Below are 20879 nucleotides of genomic sequence, written 5' to 3' on the forward strand. Positions count from 1 at the left end.
TTTTGTTTGGATTTTTGAATTTTGGATTTTCTCTATATATATATAAATCCTGGTATTTTGAATTTAGAAAACCTTCTATTGATCATCTCAACCTCGAGATATATGGATATAAAGGATAAAAAAAATTTCAAATTCTAAAAATAATGCATCTTGTAATGAGTTGTTTGGATCATCTGTTAACAAAATTTTCATGTGCATATAGATTTGCTCGATCCGCGCAGTTGTTTCTAGAATTTTGGGTTTTATAGGGTTGAATATGGATTTTCAAGTCATTGTAAGGTTTTCAATACTGGAACTACGTAAGATTTTCAATACTGGAACTACAATTTTTTGGAAAAATTTATAAGTGCACCTTACTTGCACAGCATAAAAGGTGGTCACCTTGTACAAACCTCGCACACACTTTTACATTTTTTCGGGTCCCCAAAACTATGAAAACAATGATTTTTTATGTGCGCCCCATTGGCTCTTAACCAATAATAAAAGCACACGAATACTATGCTCCCTCAGGAGCATAGTTCACTTCTTCCTTGGTCATAAGATATACTTGCTGGGATTTTTTTAGAAATTTTGGGAACTACTTAGGAATTACAAGATGATTATTCTAAAAAAAATAAAAAATGTAAACTTCGAGTTTTATAACACTTAGATCTTACGCTCTACGAAAATCTTACCCTCTAAGAAAAAAAAATGGTTTCCATTCAATCTTGGGACATTATTTTTTCTCAAGTGAATAAAAGATACACTTATGACTTTTTTTTATTGAGGTTAATCTATCAGTTGAAGATGAAGATGTCACATCCCCAAAATTTAGGGTCCCAAAATTGGGATTTTACCGGAGAAGTAAATGAATAGTCTACTCCAGTGGGACTAGAATATCTTTTGGCAGAATAAAAATCGGGTGACCTTGCTAAAGTTAATCATGGTCAAATCTCCAACAAAAGTGTTCTCTCTCTCTGTCTCTCTCTCAGGCGCACACGCAGGTGCATGGAGAGCTAGAAAACGATGCTGAGACTCTGATATTAAAACTGGTTTCCAAAACGTACGGTGTATTTGAAAGGCCCTCGGCAGTAGTTTTGAATTCGATCTTACCTACTAGAAGATGATCAAAGCTTTCCCATCATAGACAATAAAGAAAAAATAAACTTGCTGTAAAAATAAAAACAAAAAGTTGGAGTCCCTAATTTCTTGAGAACTAGTAGCCATCCCATAAATCATGCAATGACATAGAGAGAGCTTCCCAACCTAAAAAAGCACAATACCAGGGCTTTTCAGAAAATGCTTGTTATTATACAAGAAGAAAATGGGCTAACAAATTTTCCTTTATAAAATTTAACCACATATTTATTTGTTATACAACAAAAAATAACCATCAATGAACCCAGTCCTATTTCTCATAAGACCTCTAATAGCTTCTACTGGTGAGTGCAGCTACTCATCACACCATTCAGTTGCAGGCTTCCCAATTTTATTCAATTCTCTGACGACTTCTTCAGTTGTTACATTCCCTGTAACTGTGAGCTTCTTCAGCTCTATGTCCACCTTGTATGTCTCAATATCTGCACATCATAGGCATGAAGCGAATTAGATGTCAGCGAAAAACTGCCAAATTTTCATTTCCACAAAAGAATCTAAACTGGGTTCAATTGACTTGTCATAGAGAGTGTATTTAGATTCAATGATTGAAACTCGGAATCAGACTTGGCTCCTTGAGGAGCCGAGTGCTCAGGGACACCTTGGGTCACTTAAAAAGATTAAAAAAAGTGTAAAAAAAATATAAAAACAGAAATCATACTTCAGATATTTTTTACAATGGGTTGTGAGGTTTTCTTGTCATATGGCCCATTTTTATATTTTTCTCTTTCAATAGGTCTTTCTAAATTGTCTCCAAACATATACCATTTTTTCTACATGCATGTTTTCTATATTTTCATGCTTTTTTGGACTTTTATGCTACCTTTGGTTTTGTTTCACTTTTACAATTTTTATTTTATTTTTAAACAATTTTTTATTTTTTAAAAAATTATGGCCTTTTGGGCCCTGTACTCTACTCAGACAAGCCAAGTTACTCCCTTCGGCCCGGGTCAAGTCCGAGGCCTGAGGTGAGTTAAAAAACATTGTTTAGATTAAATAAAGAATCATGTAGATCAATTGATTTCTGAAATGGGTTTTTCCTATTCTTGATATTACAATCAACTCAGTTAAGAATTAGATTAATCGAATCCTAAACTGGGTTTCATCGCCTACCTTCGATCTTCTTAACTGCCTTCTTGATCGCCTTGATACACCTCTCACAGTGCATGCCCACTCTGAGTTCCACCACCTGTACAACCACCATATTTCTCTATCTTCAATAAAAGAAGAACAAGTGAACAAGAAAAAGAAGAGAAAGAAACAAAAAGAAGTAAACCATTCAATTGGAATCAGATACTCACAGCCATGTTCGGATAGTGGAAATACAGAGTTGAGCAGAGGGTTTCAGTTAGAGAGAGGAGAGTCGCAGGAGATATGATGTTTGGCTAGAAAATTGAATTGATTGGGTTTAAATAGGTGGCCTGAGAGATTCTTTTCTTGGGGTTGGGCAACTTTTAGTTTCTCAAGGCAAAATGACAAAACGGTGGGGCTACTACTGAAAAGGAAAAAAGTCATAGGCACATCTTTTCCACTTAGAGTTAAAGAAGCATTCACACTAGCACATCATTCCTAAAAGAAGAGACAGGTGGTAACCACACATAACTAGGATCAATTCTCTCTCTCTCTGAAAAATATAAGGGACAGGCAAAATAACACCTTGACATTGCAATAAGATTACAGTTGTGCCAAGCCGAGTAGCTGGAGTTTTGAGATAATTAAGCCAAAAATGATGATGCATTCTAATAGATTATTGAAATGATTATGTTTATTAATCATTTAGTTAACTATTGCCTTTTTTCCAGGCTAGAGAAAGTTAAGCAAAAAGTGGAGGTATGAGAGCTTCCCAACAAAGTGTTAAGAAAAGTGTTTTCTTTTTAATTTGTTACTGTTTTCTTCCACTGGAAGATGCTATTCTTGCTTCTCGAGAAAGTTGCTCTCTCCTAAAGGATTCTACACGTCCTATACTTGCTAGCAATGTTATTGTTCAATTTAATTTAATCAAAGCTTATTTAACTCAAACTAAGAAAACATAGGTTCAGTGGAGATTTACATAACAGCACTGGTTTTGAAGATCTTCAAAACCAATGTACTTCTTAAGATCAGATAAATAAAAACACCATCTTCTTTCTGCCCTCTCTCTCTCTCTCTCTCTCTCTCTCTCTCTCTCTCTGCATGTGTGTGTTGTGTATGTGTGTGTGCATTATCCGTGTGTCTGTGTGTCCACGGGCATGTGTAGGTCTGTATGTTTGCGCGTGTGCTATGTGTGTGTGTGGAGTGTAAGAGCTAGGCCTAGAAATGGTAAAACCGATTAGTCTTTTCTTCTTAGAAGATGTGTAACTAGGGCCATTTTATTAAAAAACATAGTTTCTTTGTAGATCCTTTTGATTCAAGAACATATACAGAAATAACAGAGGAAATAAAAATAGGATACTTCAACAATAATCTATAACCTAGATACTTCCAACTTCAACAGTTATATTTACATAAAATGCAAGTTCATTTTTTGAACATATGATCTCATTCCTATTGTAGTGATGCCTGAAACTGAAACTATATGCCCATTGACTGAAATCAAGAGGAAATTAGTAGTATAAATTCAATTTGGGCAGGCTTTCTTAACACATGGCAGAATCCATCCACAATTTATCAAAATTCAGCCTAAACAATAACTGATACTGGTGGACGCCATAGTTAGACATACAGGAGATGACAAACAAAGATGGGATCTATACAGCTTAGATCCAAAATATACGGCCCCAAAAAGTGAATTTTTTCTTTTTTAAAGTACAAGTTAGGTCTGGACTCACACCTTTTTTAACAAAATCTTACAAAGAGTAAAACCCAAAAATGCATGGCAGATAGAAAATTTAAAAAGCTTTTGCCAACCATGATATCAGTCCCAAAAATGCATGGCAGATAGAAAATTTAAAAAGCTTTTGCCAACCATGATATCAGTCCACTAATTACTTTTTCTTTTGAAAATTTAAAACTTAAGGAATTATGATTCTCAATGGGTCAAGAATAACATTATACTTTGGCACATTATTTCTAATGAACCTTTAAGAAAATCTAATTTGTGAGTAAGTGCATCTAACTAGCAAAAAATGAGGACTTCAAATTCAAATAAAAAAATGTTATTCAAGACTTCTGGCTGACATGATAAAAAAAAATGAAAACCCTATTTTAAAAAGGTAATTTTAACAACCCATACAATATGCACTTAATGAATTTTCGCCAAAAAAATCTGATAGTTTAATGATAGTTTCAAAAATGGAGTTCTAACAGTCTTGTAAATTTACAAATTTTTTACATAAAATGCATTTAATACACCGATTTGCTTACTATGGTGGACATTAGGTATCTCCATAAAATTTGCATCAATCAATTTGCGTTCACATTAAATGTTTGATGCAGGAGCTAGATGAAGAGACTTTGGTTTACTTTGGATTTTGATTTTATGGATTAATGGATGTATCGTTTTTGTGGTTTTCAGAGCTTATTTGAATGTTTAGTTCTGTTGGGATTTTAGGGGCAATTTAAGAAAATAGTTAGTGTCACAATTTAATTATCAAAAGGTAGCATTGTCGTTTAGGAAGTGCTAGGATTTCATTAAAAGTGACATGGCATATGGAATTCCCCAAAATGTGTCATTGAGGTTCTATTTTGATGGGGATATCCAATTTTATGAGTGAGTGCGGAGACCTTTTAGCTAGGTAAGAACTGGGCAAAGCGATGCATGTTTCCTTCTTTTGTGGGATTGGATGAGGGGCATACAAAGGCTATATAGAGCGAGATGGGAAATAGGAAAGAGGGTGCCTTTAGCTAACTAGAAATCACATATAGATATGAAAGATGGAGTCTTTCAGTTGAATCGAAGTCAGGTAGGGCTAGGGAAGTTGGGCTTTTATGTCTCTTATTTTTCTTGTTTTTTATGTATAAAAGAGAAGGGTGCTGACCTGACGTGAGGGGCCAGAGAGATTCATTTTCAATGAAGAAATTTCACACTTTTTTGAAGAAAGAAAGTACCAAGACATGCACCATTGAGGACTCAACCACAGAATAGTTCTCTCTTGTTTCAAAGCTTCTATTGGATTTTTCCTAGGTTGTTTTGGGTGGTTGTGGTTGAATCCTTCTTCTCTAGATATCGCTGCGTCAATTTAGGAACAAATTTCCCACAATTGAAGCAAAGTATGCCTGCTTAACAAGCAACTGGACATGGGAAAACAACAAAATTTTGGCAGAATTTCATGCCATGATCAGGCGGATAGTCCAGTAATTAAACATTATAGTTTCCCAAAATGACCACTTTGCACAAGAAATTTTACAACCAGAAATGTTCCAGCTGCTCGAGGTTTCTTCTTTTAACACTTGTGTACTATCAAATTCATCAAAATGTAACATACCTAAATGAAATATTAGGGAGGACACGCATGGGGCATACTATCCATAAATACTCGATTATGAAGGTTATAAACTAAATTATCCATAAAAAGGTATATATTAAACTGCAAACAATAGTTTGTCCTAAATAAATGGCTTATAACATAAAATGAAGGTTTGATGGCTCATATTAATCTTAATAAATAACTTACATAGCTACATTAAAATTGGAAAAAATGAGCAGAAAAAACCTGTATAACACATGAAACTGACCTCTAATTTAAGGGTGATGTGTTCATCCAATGGAACTTCCTTAAGAACTTGTCGAAGTGAAAAAGGTGCCTCCGCACGTGGTACACATGAACACTATAAAGCACAGCAGCCAATGTTACTGAAAAGAATGACATGATAGCTAACTCCCCAAAATCCTACAAAAAAACAAAAAGAAAGAAAAAATATTGATTAGTTTCCATGCCTACGTGAGAAAGTGAACTTATGTACTACTGAAAGCACGTATATCAACTGAAATAGTCATATTAAAATAGTGTTTCCTTTCTGTAAAAAATGCAAAAATTGAATTTTTTTGCTTCTTACTATTGGTTTCATTCAAGCATCAGTAATGATTAAAATTTCAGACTTAGCTCAGAAGGAAGACTGGTCGAGTTTAAGTTAATTTTTAAATTCCCCAGCAGAAATTTTAAAATTACCTTATTTAACATTATAGAAATTCTAAAAACTATTTATGACTCAGTATATTGGAACATAAGTGTTTTAGGATAAGGTTTCGGAGATGAGTTAAATCAAGGTCCCCCAAATCCCAACCATGAGCTTTTTCCCCTGCTAAATGCAGGTGCACGGGTGCCTCAAACACCGAAAGATGAGTTTTTAAAAATCGCATTTGAAATTTTTTTGTTAAATACATAAATCACTGAAGAAATATGTATGAATCAGTGTTAATATCATCAACTTTTCACAATGTTTTTGTAGTTATCAACACCAATTTTTTTCCAAAAAATTGTTGCCTTTTTTCTGAATGTTTCCATATTTTTGCCATTCTTTGCCCTTACAAATCAGCTAAGCGAAGAGGAATGTACTTCAGGAGAACTTCATGGGTTTACAATTTGAATTTTATGTTTCAAGTCCATCTAACCATTACAAAACCTTTTACCCTTAGAGAAGGTATCCATTATTCAATGTGCGATGAGAGAGTGGGTTTAAGGTGGGCAAATTGTGGATTCCATCCCTGCTACTTGATTTATAGCTTTGTACTCTACGTAATTCAAATGCATATTGCTGCAAATTATAGCATGTTTTCTATATATATCGTTGAATAAAATTGCTATTTATCGAGGAAACTAAGCAAGGCAGAAATTTACATTATTACCCAGCTCGATAAGAATAACATGCAAATAAATGCAATTTCCCCATGTACGTAGTTTAGTTATGGTATTAAAATCAGTCATATAATGTTTATCAATTGCTAGTCCAAATTTTTCTATACATATAGAGCAAATAAGTTGCAAAATGACCTTTGGATTTGAAATAATTAACCCCATTACATAGCCCAACAAATCCATCATTGATTGGAGTGAATTCTGCACACCCCCCACAACACAACGATCTGCTTCTGGAACAGAATCCTGGACAGACATCAGAGCAATTATAAATGTCTTGTACCTCCCAAATAAAAATTTCCACCCAAAATAAAAATCGTGATACATTTGAATCATGGTTATTAAAATTCATTCATGTTATATTTTTGGCCAACAATGACATAATCCAGAATTGGAATCTTCATTTCAGAAAAACGAGTTCAATTAAAAAAGATTCTATTGGGACAAGCAGGAAACAAAGTAAACTATTAGAGTCAACCTACAAAATATCATAACACATATAATTGAATTTTAGAGCAACTAGGTCATAATGCTGACCGCTGATGGACAATAGTGTAAACAGATCTATATGTTGTGCACATATAAATCATGAAATTAAATAAGAAAGTGAGAGCTGATTGAGAGCACAATTCTTCTCCAAAAAATATAGAATGGCAGGTTCCACATCATGATTGTAACTTTGAATTCTACATAACTCTGCCTTGGCTGTCCCCAAGCTGGTCATGCTGGTCCCAAGCCCGAGTAAAGGAGGAGGGTTGTGTTAGGTAGGGCACCCACCCAGAGTAAAACTTTGCCAAATCTTGTCATGAATCCTGAACATATGCGCAAAATGGTGGAACATGACCCCAAATAGTTCGGATAAGGCTTAGATGATGATGATGATTGTAGCTTTCAATTTTAATCTTTCTACAGCCAATATTCATGAACCAAGTTAACATGTTTACATATAACTTTATAATATTCAGTTCTGCGACTTTAAGAATACATAAGGATTTCACAAAAAAAGGTACTAGATAGCCTAACAAATCACTCAGGTCATAATTAGAAGCTGTGAAAGCTTACCACTCTTAAAAATGAAATGTACCTGCATTTGTTGTATTACGGACAAATCAAACATCCATAATCCGAGACGTGATGAGGCAACTCCTCCCATTAGCATCCATGCTGACAAATATGTATTTTGAACCCAAAGTGAAGCAATGGATACCAATAAAAGGGACCACTGCTCAAAAACAAGTAGATATCAAAACAAAATACCATGATAGCATCGGACAGCACCTAGTGCTAGAGCTGTATCTACATATAATATCATCTATCTTTTCCCAGGCTTAAACCACATTTTCATTGAACATAGTTTCTATTAATTTATGAATCCCCAAAGATGCCGACTTCCAATTTATTACGAGTACACTAATGACTTATCACCAATATATTAACATGATATGAAATTTGGGCAACTGGATTTCATTAACTTAATCAGGAAGATTACATTTATGCCTGTGTACACAAGGCCAGAATAATCAAAATACCCATAAAGACATAAGGATAAAGATATCCTCATAGGTATGAGAATGTCTTTCTTTTTTACTCCTGCTAAGTTGAAGATGAGGATATCATTGCATACAAATATACAAGTATGCCTTAAATTATTTATGAATTATTTATGATAATATTATGCAAGTACTTTGGAGAAACCATGTTTCCACTCATCCATCCACTTTCCATGGCAACATACAATTTATTTATGCATCCCAACATACAATTTCATATGGCTTTTTCAGTCTAGACCGAATAACACTATCAGATCTATCATGATGTCTAACCAAAAGAAAAACTACAGTAAACCATCTAATCAAATTGTGAGGTGCTCCACCATAGACATATGTATCAAGAATACCAGAAATTCATGAAATCATAAATTAATTCTTCATCTTTCTCTATAACTAAGCAATACCTGAGCCCATATGGACCAAAGTCCTGTACGAAGAGATGAAAGGTGTGAGTGTAATATTGGATACAATAGTGTCGCTGATATACCAATCATAGCACTTATTCCTCGTGCAATTCCAATTACATATGCTGGGATCCCTTCCCACTCCAAAGTTGCTGTCATTAATGTCCCAAAGCTGTAAAGGGCGAAAGGATAATTATTAGATTCTCATCTAGTTATCAAAATTTCCCGTATAAAGAACTACAGAAAGAAAAATAATGCAATACTTATGCGAAGAAAATAAGAAAAATATTTTGTATGATATGTTAATAAAAGAAGAGGTCGATGTTAAGACTGGGCATAGTCTCTTGTTTCTATACTCTTATTTATCAGTCATCATAGTTCACAATCACTAAAAAAAGAAAAGACCACATCACATTATTAGATTGCTGCCACATAAACTAGAAAAGACCATTCTTGATATTCTTATAGAATTGCCTTTGGGAGGTGGCATCCTCTGGTAACCAGGGCCAAGGCCCAACTTATGCCATCGAATGTGTAATGAATATTCAGTAAATATGTAAGGCCCTACTGCATTACGTAAAATCAATTGTCTTTAGGATTTGAACTATTATCAATGAGAGAGGTCTATTTCTCCACATACTCACAAGTTACCTTCTACTATTCTACATCAATAACCTCCAAGCTCCCTCGACCTATGACATGGTCAGCAACATCTTATTAGCCCTAAATTTTATATTTACATATCAGGAAAAAAAAGAGTATAACCATTCCTTTTTTTCTACTTAAAGAGATCTCATTCACATCCTATCAAAACCTTCATGTAGTTACGAAGGATCATGTTTGACCATCTTTCCTTCAAAACAATATCCATCACCAACCCAAAACCAGCAACAAAGCCCCCACCTCACCAGTTAAAATCCCTCAACTGCAAAAGAAAACCTATACCAATAACCTCCAAACTCTTTACCCTTAACCTGGACTACGACATCATTATTATCTTTCTAATTTAAAGAAAAAAGCTATAATGTTTTCATAGTCATATCCAACAAATCCTCCATGTAGTAAAAAAACAAAGATAGGGGGACTTATGGCCTCACTGAGAGTATGGCCTTAAATAGAGCAGAATGGTGGACCAAGATTCATGTAGCCGACCCCAATTAATTGGGAAAAGGCTATGATGATGATGATGATCCTACAAATCCTCCATGTAGTAACCAAGCAAACCCATTCTCCTATTTTACCATCTTTCCTTCTAAACCTATCCAAACTCGAGTAATCTCCCCCAACAACCCAAAACCAGGCTCAAAAACCTAAAAGTCCCCATTGCAAATACCTCAACAGCCAAAGGAGTCGATGTTGGTTATGTTCTAAAAATTTGGAACCAAAGTTGGTTCCATTTCTCCTACCATAGGCAAAATCTAAGCACAATTCATAAACCAATTCTTGAAACCAGAGCCCAATTTACATCAAGTTTTGAACTACTCTGCCGAAGCATCCAGTATTTAGAAGTTAGAAATTTGTTGGATTTCATGATTCAAGAAGCATCTCTGAATATTTTAAGCTCCAACTTCCACATTTCTTAAGAACAGAAACTCATGCCAACAAGACATTTAAGGAGTTCTTGACAAAAGATCAACATCTGGTAATAATGTTTGTTAGCATGATAGATATTCCCAAGAATGGACATATGAATCATACACGAAATTATGGACACTGTCAACATGTGTATGACTCAGTAGTTGATGCAAGAAATGGCCATACAAACAGTTATCTTTGGGAAAATCTAGCATGCCACCAAATTTATTAGGTTGTTGCCTTACCTTTTTCAAGTAACTGACTATGAAAATTATCTCTGTTGATACATCAAAATTTTTGTGCCACTCAAAACATAGTGTAGGGTTGATACATAGATGAGTGAGACTAACAAGGGAAAAACTGTTGGATATAAGTGGTGGGCCATTTCTCATAATCACATCAAATTTAATCACAACAATCATATGCAGTATTACAAATCACAAAGTAGATTCAAATCGTAAGGAAACCAAAGTTTCAGAGACAAGTAGAACAGTGATTACCTGAGGACGGTAAAATAGAGCAAGGATAAAGCTACTCCAGGTATCAACACATCCTGCCTAGTATATACAAGCCATCCAGCAATTGTAGGAAGCTTCAAGAGCCTTGTCATGATTCCCCTTTTTGAGGTGTGAACCTCATTTTGTCCCGTTAAATGAACTCGTTGTTCCAAAGAAGAAGAATCCCCTCTCTCCTCTAAATCTAATGAACAACTCAAAGAATCATCTGAATTGGTTTTTGCAGTCTTCTCTGGCCTACTTTTCTTCATCAAAGCTGGAGTTCCATGGTATACAGAGGACAGAAGCCAATATTCTAACCAAACAGATAAAATAGTCCACAAGGCAAAAGCTATTGCTGATGCTTTTAGGGATATAAAGCTTATAAGAAATCCAGTAACAACAGGAGCCAACAACTTGCAGGTTAAGTCAATACGTCGAATAACCGAGTTCATTTGGGTCAGAATTTCAGAAGATTGGCTGCCTGAAATTACAACTATCCTGCAGTGAAGACGTCACCCAGAATCATTATTAGACAACCACAAAGGGAACACACCCATATATGATACATACTAAGACAACTTCAAGCCAAATAAATAAAAAGAGAAAGTATTATAGATAATGTTTAAGGAAGACATTCCACCCATTGCATTGTTTCAAGCCACCTTTCAAATTTATATTTTCATGCTCAATAAGCAAATCCAACCTCATAACAAGTTCCATATAATGCAACAAGAAAAAGATTAGACAAAATACGATGAGAACAAAACACCATGTCTAAATCTTAATTGTGAGGATTACACTGTTCAATATAGGCAACATTATTTTATCGATCAATAGATAAGTAAATAAAATTTTCAAAAATGAAACAATCATGCAAGATGCAAAATAGTGCAAGCCAAGAACAAAGAAAATACTCAAATATTTTCATAAAGTCACTCAGGGAAAGAATGGTAGAAATTTAGTCCATCTTATGCATATCACCATAACATCGCTCACTCAGACCAGGTCCGATCTGGTACAAGAAAGAGTTAAGATGGATTCTGAACATGGTACATACCATATATTTATCTTAAGTCACATTTTGCTAGAAGATAACCCCATATTACACATGATCACCTCTCTACTAAGTTCCAAATTGAATTCTTGATTCGCTTTCTAATTTCTCTTGGGCATGTAGTCACCAACAAAGCCCACAAGCCTGTTATGGTTTATGTTTTGCATTTATATAAAGAATTGGCAAAAACCACATAAGCTACTCTAACAAAAAAGTAGCCATACTATACAAGAATTGTCCTCTCTAGATTAACCCAATCCATTACTTACCACTCTCTCTGTACCAAGATCGTACCAGCAAGGGTTGAAAGAGCACCAACGGCCCCAGCAATGTTTATGAGAGAAACAAGAACCATAAATATCGGAAAATTTGTGGACTTCAAACCATTACAGGATAGTACTGCAAACACTGTGCCTCCAGCTAACATGAAAGAGAAGTTTTGAGTAAGCAACCAACCTTGAAGAACCTGTGCCAGATGCCCAATTGTTAGTTTATTTCTCTGTAAAGGTAAACTAAGATCAAAAAAAAAAATCAGTCACTAGCTATCTAAGACTGGATCAAAAAGCGAGAAACCGACCGGCCTACATGTCATTCTATCAAACCAATCACCAAAAAAATACGATGACAATCTAAGACATAGAACGATCACTCTCTAGCTGGCTAAGACAGGGTCATCTGAACTAATATTGCTACACTGAAGCTATACCAAAGAAAGAGACACTGACCTGCTTATATGTCATTCTATTGACCCAATCACCAACATTTGAACCAAGCAAAGCAATGGAAGCAGTTTCAACAACACCATAGATAGCAGCAAGGAGTAAGGAATCAGGCCAAACATTGATCATGTATAAGCCAACAGAGAATTCCCACATTCTGCAATAACCATCCAGGATAAAGAGAAATGCCTCTGTTAGAACATATAGAATAACAGCTACTTTTCATTTTAAAGTGTGAAACAGAGTCTGCAAGTTTCACTATTGTAGACATTTGCCTAGATTTGGGATATCTGATTTCTAACAAGTCTTAAACAAGTTGTTTTACTAAGGATATAGGGGAAATTTAATGAGAAGAAAAATAAGAAAACCAAATTGAATTCTCAATTCCACCTATTTCTTCAACTATGTGTGGCCCACTGGCAAAGCATACAATCAGTGTGCTGGGACTCTCCTCGGCCAGGGAAATTGCCACCCGGATGAGGCAAGTTACTCAGTGGAGTCCTCAGGAATCAGTGCAGTCCAGTACAGGCCCTTTTGAACCTTAAAATAAATAAATAAATTCGAAAAATTAAAAAACTTGTAGTAAAAGTAAATTGAAACCTAAAACAACTTTGAAAAGTTAAAACAAGAGAAAAAAAATGGATTTAGAAGAAAACCGATTTACAGTTTGGGACTTTAAAAAATTCCAGAAAAAGAGAAAAATATAAAAATATAAAAATATTGATTATGGCAAAAAACCAGTCCAGTCATTCCAAAATACATCCAAATCATATACAAAAATATTATAAAACAATCCAACATCTTAAAAAAAATTAAAATTTTTTGAAATTTGTTTTTTATATACCTGAGTTGTACACCAAACTCGAGAAAACTCGGCCTCGCCTGAGTCCGAGTGAGTCATGGCACACTGCATGCAATAACACAGTGGATTAACATGGCCTATTCACTAACTTAATGGCGAAGGGTGAGACCATAAGGGTGAGGAACTCTTCGATCATTACTCCACCAATATTTGTTTTCTTTCGCAATGCATCACAGTTCAAAAGCTCAAGAAATAATCTTTGGCGCAACTCTAAGGATTTGCAAGGGGTATTGGTTGAAGTGTGGTATCATTTATTTCATCTACAGAGTATTTGGTGAGGGCCTCTAAAATCCCAGTCTGAGACTTAAGTGTTATACCAGGTTACAAAATCTAGACAATTGCAGTTGAAATCAAGCAAGGTTTTATGTCCTATGAATCAAAGTTCAAATCATATTTACCAACACAGTGAAACTTCATCCTAGATCACATATGAGAGAGAGAGAGAGAGAGAGAGAGAGAGAGAGAGAGAGAGAGAGAGAGAGATTCACTTCAAATGCTAATAAATAACAGATGCAAAGAAAATGAAACTCAGAAAATGGATTACCATTGATATCGCCTAAGGGAAAACGGTAGAACCGATCATGTAAAAGGAAAAGCAATGATAAAGAGAGAACCTTGCACCCCATCTGGCTAGGAAGTGACCAACATAGAGATAATTGAGAAGAAGAGGACGAATTGGTGCATCTTCTTGCACCTCAGACACAATAAGTGCCTGGTTTATGTTTTCCATGACCACTTCAGATCCTAACAAGCTCTCTCTCTCTCTCTCTCTCTCTCTAAGTTCTAACAAGCTCTCACTCTCTCTCTCTATGAATACTTCCTCCTGAGTTATGTACGAGTTTTTGAAGATGCCTCATGCCAGTCGATAAACAAATGTGTCGCCATCCATTGAAGTCAGATATGGTGAATCCTCATGCCAGTCGACAAACAAATGTATTGCCATCCATTGAATCAGATACCGTGAATGTGATCTTACAAGTTTCACCATTATAAAATTATTAAGCCTAACCCATGCAGCTATATATATACTTTTGATAGGTAACCAAATATCAGAAATAGGTCTCTCATTGCATGCGCCTTTTTTAGGGCTGTAAGGGTTTTTTAGTAAATTTTAAAGCTTGTTGGGTGATTTGTTACTCTCTTGTCTATGGAAAAAGAAAATTGTTGTGTCAGGACTTGGACATTTCATAAATGACAAATTTGGGCCTTAGTAAGATTTCCTAAGTCCTCTTGCGATCATATTCAAATTGTCGGGTTTCCCTAATCGTCGTTTTGTCAAATAACACCTACTTTAATCAATGTTTTACAATAATTAAATAACATAAGCATCCTGAAGGTTCTTCACTGCAAACATTAACCTTGGTATTAATTAACCTGCGATCAGTAATTAATGACAATAGAACAAAGAAATTGAATCACTCTTAGCCTGCTGGCACAGCCCAGGCCCCCCCCTGAGTCCCCAAGCCATGTGCTAATCTGGTCAAAGATGCCCTGGCCCTAGCCCTAGCCCGGCCAGGTTGGGCACGGCTAAAACGAATTAAAAAAAAGAAGAAAAGGAATACATAATGGAAAAAAGTGAAGGGCCGGGTCGTGCTCCGCCTATTATAACCCTGACTCTAAACCAGCCCAGCCTACCCTCAGTCGCGATGGCCTAGGGATGTAATATTGAACAAGGGAAAGTTTTCTAGTTATTCATATTTGAAAGTGGATACAAAGACTAGAGCAAATTTTTAAGTCAAAAAAAAAAGGCAAAATGGACACCTTCAACAAGCCACTTGTTAAAAATCAAGCTAAGTAAATAAGTTACAATCCTTTTACATAACAATTACAACCATTTCTAGCCTTGTATAACCACTGTAAATAAACTCAAATACCAACCCCTTATACGGCAATTACATACAAAGTAAGACTAACTTATAAATTACACTTTCATAGCACAAATTACATAAACTATGTCTCAAAGCTTAAATATATCATGCAAATAATATAAACAAAATTCTAAATAATAAAATCAACTAAACAGAGAATTAGAATGCCAAATTAAAACAGGGAAGCCATGTTTTGAACCCCTTGTATCGGGGCCATGCAATCGGGCTCTATAAGGACTTAATTTTGTCCCTTCGGATTGTATAAAAGGGGTTCAATCTCACAAGAGTGTCTAATCCAAATGAGAATAAGTTACACACCTTAAAATTACTTCTTAAGATCTCAACACACTGGCATTATCATCCAAAACAGAATGAAAAAGGTTTGAATCGAATCGGATAAAGAACAAGAGAGTTATGGCCAAACTACACACAGTGGTCCCTCGGACCACCAAAACAGTCTTGTATGGAAAAATTATGAATCCCCACAGGTAAAAACGTGATGAAAAAGTTCTGAAAATGGAGTGAAACTCTGATACTAAACTATTTGATGGGTTTGAAGTAAAGTAATTAATAGATACTATGCATGATCATGGATTCTCATGCATGTAGGCTATATACACAGTGGTCCCTCGGACCACCAAAACAGTCTTGTATGGAAAGATTATGAACCCCCACAAGTAAAAACGTAATGAAAAAGTTCTGAAAATGGAGTGACACTCTGATAGTAAATTATTTGATGGGTTTGAAGCAAAGTAATTAATGGATATTATGCATGATCATGGATTCTCATGCATGTAGACTATAACTCATGAAGGACCACACTATGAATAAGCATGATAAAAAAGATGATCAAATGAGGATTCTAAGATCAATAAAACTTTTCTAAATTAAAAATTCCAGCAACTATAGATGCAAAGGATGTGATCTTATGAGAAAAGAAAATTCAATGAAGTTTACCTTGATACATGCACACTATGGACTTAAGCATAAGAAAGGAGAACCACCATCAAGATCACCATTAATAAAACTCTAAAAGTTGTCTCTCTCTTCAATTTTCTCTCACAGAACCTTAGAAGAAGGAGGGGAGTAACAATTTTCCAAAGTGGTTCAAGAGTTGAGATAGTTAGGGTTTGAGATCTCATGATGTGCTTTTATAACATGGGTGTAACTTTGGATTCAATTAACATCCTTGATGCACTAATCCAAAGGCACATGAGAGGCTAATGTACCTAGCCACACATCCCCATCGAACTACTAGGATGAAAGGATGAGATTTCACACAATTATCACTCACCGTAACCCTAAGTTATGCCACTTTACCATTTTTTCCTTGGCCCATGTTTTTCTTCCAATTGTATCAAATATGGCCTTACAAAAATACCCTTAGTTTTTTCTAATAATGTATTAGAGTAGATAACCACAATGGCTAAAAGGCAAATAAGTAATTGACACAGCTCATATACGTGTAGTTGTTCTACTCTATCAAAGTCAATCACTTTGTAGATCAAGAATTTCAAACCAATCAATTTAAAAATAATGTCCCCTTCATACATGTGTGTGAAACTATTTTTCCACTCAAATTTGAAAATACATTTTCTCTTTAATATCAAATAAATAAATTAATTAAACTTCACACATACCATGCATGACCCATGTATGTGTTAATTAAGACGTGTGATAAAAATGGGGCCTTAATTTATAACATTATATAATAAAATATAACAATATAGAACAAGACACTATAACACAACCCCTTATAAAACAAGCAACCAAATACCAATTTAGTCCCCCACGTAAGGATCAGTGCCCATCTGGGTGATGATCCTAGAGTGAGGTGCGGAGTGCTATGTAGTAGCCCTATGGCCACTCGCACGCCATATGGCACTACTAAGTCAGGACTAAAGTGGAATTTGAGCCAAACAATATGAAAACCCTCATTTTTTTTATCAAATAAAATTTTGAAAAAATCTCTAAAATTCACAATAAATATTTAAAATATTTTTGAATATTTATTAGGTTTTTCTCATCATTATAAAATAGGATAAAATGTATAATGAGATCTCAGGCTAATAACTATAGGTATCGGAGTACTCCATTGGGTTAGTCCCGAATGATGTTCCGTCAAGTCTCAGATCGACCCAATAGACCTACGTTCCATAGTCTAAAGCAGAGACACATAATTAGTCATATAAAAGCAGTTGAGCAAGAACGTCTGATCATTCGGCTCTCAATAGATTACATATGTACCCATGTGGGACATGATCCAACTCAATTACAAAGGTCCTCTCAAAGCACATGTGCACTGGCTCTTCCAAAACTAGGATAATGCATTTGGAAGAGTGGCTTCCCGTACGAAATGAAAATGTACATGTCATGCAATAGTCATGTGTTAGGATACAGACTTATGTCATATAAGTCCTAATCATTCCATACATGACGAATACTCAATAAGTACTCGGGCTCTATTTTTCTCATTTGGATTCTTCAAGCCCTGGCCGATTGCAGCTAAACATGAGGCTAACCTATAAAATCTTGACTAGGAGGTGACCCTCACACCTCTTTGAGAAATTGCTTTCTCAACACGTAAACTCTCGATGCCCCATACATACTCGAGGTAAAAGAATCTGAGCTCCATTTCGCAAGACGCCAAGATTTCAATCTCTCAATCACTCCCACTGAATGAGAGACTACCCGAATTTAAGCCTTGATAGGCCATATTTCCAACATTCTTCCACTTGGCCTTTTGAGGTCTGAATTCGTGTTCACAATAAATCAAAGCATGCAAACTTATCCATGGATTAATCATTCATAAGAAATAGACAAAGTAATAACAACTATGTCAACCTCCTTAAACCCATCTCATCCACATGCCTCATAAAATCATTTGCCCCCAAGCCTTTGGTTAATGGATCTGTATGCATAGCCTCAGATGGAATGTAAACAACTTCTACTTCACCAGCTGTTATCTCTTCTCTTACTCTATGATATTGAGCTTTAATGTGCCTTGACTTGCTGTGGCACTTTGGTTCAACTGTCACTGCTATTGCAGCTTGATTGTCACACATGATGCTAATAGTTCCATATTTTAGAGGGTTGAATTAAGATGATTCAAGAACTTCTTAATCCAAATGGCTTCTAAAGTTGTGGAACTTAAAGCCATATACTCAGCTTCCATGGTAGATAGGGCTACAATGTCTCTCTTCTTGGTGAGCCAAGAAATGACACCACCCCCATAAAGAAATAGATAATCCGAAGTGGATCTCGAGTCATCCGGGTCTCCTTGATAGTCGGGGTCTGTGTATCCCAAAACTTTAAGGTCACTCACATTGCCATAGGTTAATCCATAATCAAATGTTCCTTTCAAATACCTCATGATGGCTTTTCAATGTTCTAATCCAGGATCACTTTGGAATCGACCAATCAAGCTTTGAGCAAAAGCTAGATCGGGTCTAATTCCCATGGTTAAATACATTACTGATCCTATGGCACTCCGATACGGGATCATTTCCATCTCATTTCTCTCACTATCATTGTTTGGTTTCATATTGATATTTAATTTTCCTTTCCTTTCCACAAGTGCATCTATAAGCTTGGATTCACTCATACCAAATCTCTCAAAAACTTTCTTGCAATATATAGATTGAGATAATTGAATAGTGCGGGCTGCTCTATCTCTTATAATATGAATCCCTAACTCATATGAAGCCTCTCCCATATCTTTCTATCAAAATTGCTTGATAGCATTGCCTTTGTATCCCTTATATGGTCTAGGGTGCTACTAACTATTAGAACGTCATCCACATATAAATTCATAAAAGTAATGTCAGTCCCATTGGTCTTATGGTATACACAATGGTCATCCTCTTTTGGTTTGAATCCATATCTAATCAGGGTTTGGTGGAACTTGAGAAACCATCTTCCTGAAGCTTGTTTGAGACCATAAAGTGATTTGTTAAGTTTGTACACTAACTTTTTCTTTTCTTTCACAACAAAACCCTCAGGATGGTTCATGTATATATCCTCTTCTAGATCACCATTTAAGAAGGCGGTTTTCACATCCATTTGATGCAATTCTAGGTCAAGGTAGGCTGTTATGGGTATGATTATCCTAATGGACGGCATTTTGGTAATAAGTGGTGTCAAAGTAATCTAAATACCCTTTCTTTTGAGTAAAACCTTTTCCTACAAGTCTTGCCATGTATTTTTCAATACGCCCTTCGGAGTTAAGCTTCTTTTTGAATATCCACTTACGTCCAATGGATCTAAGGTTAGCGGACTAACTCCCATACATAGTTATTTATGATTGAATTTATCTCATCTTGCATGGCTTCCTTTCATAACTTATTATCCGGACAAGACATAGCATGTAGGTAAGAATAAGGTTCATCATCGGGCTCTTCACTAATCCTCTCATAGTCCTCCCCAAGGTAAGTGAAAAAGGTAGGTGGTCTCTTTATTCTCTCATTTCGCCTAAGTGGGATGGTTTCAATTTCTTTGTTAGGCTGAAGCTCATGGAAGTCTACTCTCTTTTGGGTTGATTTTCTCTCAAGGAATTCATCTTCGAGGAAATAGGCATCAAGGCTTTCAATCACATTACGATTCAAGAGGTTATAAAACTTAAAACCTTTCCCATGACTTGAGTATCCTATGAAAACACATTTTATGATTTTAGGATCAAGTTTGGACCTATTTTTGTAATGGTATGAGAATATGGGTTGATCATCCCCAAACCTTGAGGTGCTTTATTGAGGGAGGTCGGCCTATGAAGAGTTGGTAAGGAGTTGATTGAATTGTTTTGGTGGGAGTCCGATTAAGAACATATGTGGCGGTTAGAATCGCCTCCTCCCAAAACTCTAATTCAAGATTAGCGGTACTCATCATACTTCGCACCATCTCAACTAGGGTCCTATTCCTTCTCTCAGTAACCCCATTTTGTTCGGGTGAGTAAGGCATAGTGATTTGGTGGACAATCCCATATTGGACACAAAGATCTTGGAAGGCTTGGGAGGTATATTCCCCACCCCTATCTGATATAAGCTTTTTGATGGTTCGACCTAGTTGGTTTTCAACTTTCACTTTATATTTTTGGAATTTGGTTATGGCCTCACTTTTGTTTCTCAAGAGATAGATGTGACCAAAACAGGAATGGTCATTAATGAATGTTATGAAGTGCCTCATGTGCCGAGAGGTAGGCACACTCATAGGTCCACACACATCCGAGTGGATTAGTTCTAAAAGACTAGAGACCCTTTCGACCTTTTGGTGGGACTTCTTTGCCATCTTTCCTTTAAGGTAAGCCTCGCATCTATTTTGATAATCGATATTCATTTTATCAAGTAATCATTCTTTCATTATAATATGCATTCTCGATGGATTAATATGACCTAACCTTAAATGCCATAAAGTAAAATTTTGTAAATCATCACCCAAGTAAACAAACTC

General features: G+C 35.6%; 1 protein-coding gene across 10 annotated transcripts; it reads right to left on the minus strand.

The window, feature by feature from the left end:
• Window positions 1-1268: 1268 nt before the first annotated feature.
• On the minus strand, window positions 1269-14566 carry LOC18423501 (solute carrier family 40 member 1). 10 transcript variants are annotated; one of them, XR_016061069.1, is made up of 12 exons: window positions 14184-14531; window positions 13552-13614; window positions 13098-13247; window positions 12714-12864; window positions 12258-12454; window positions 10938-11432; window positions 8863-9034; window positions 7993-8130; window positions 7044-7154; window positions 5788-5942; window positions 2248-2323; window positions 1269-1559 (listed from the first exon to the last, which is right to left on the minus strand). XR_016061069.1 is itself a non-coding variant. In XM_088874221.1 (12 exons), exons 4-12 carry the CDS (start codon window positions 12861-12863, stop codon window positions 1432-1434), a joined length of 1560 nt encoding a protein of 519 aa, XP_088730347.1. In that variant the 5' UTR covers window position 12864; window positions 13098-13247; window positions 13552-13614; window positions 14184-14529; the 3' UTR covers window positions 1269-1431. The 10 variants fall into 10 exon arrangements, 5 of the variants coding, with proteins under 5 accessions (XP_088730347.1, XP_088730346.1, XP_088730348.1 ...); XR_016061070.1 differs by having other exon boundaries at window positions 14114-14386; XM_088874221.1 differs by having other exon boundaries at window positions 5788-5880; window positions 14184-14529.
• Between the last annotated feature and the right edge of the window lie 6313 nt (window positions 14567-20879).

Source organism: Amborella trichopoda, chromosome 8, assembly GCF_054954075.1.
Source record: "Amborella trichopoda isolate Santa Cruz 75 chromosome 8, AtrichopodaSantaCruz75HAP2 v2.0, whole genome shotgun sequence".
NCBI classification, from domain to species: Eukaryota; Viridiplantae; Streptophyta; class Magnoliopsida; order Amborellales; family Amborellaceae; genus Amborella; species Amborella trichopoda.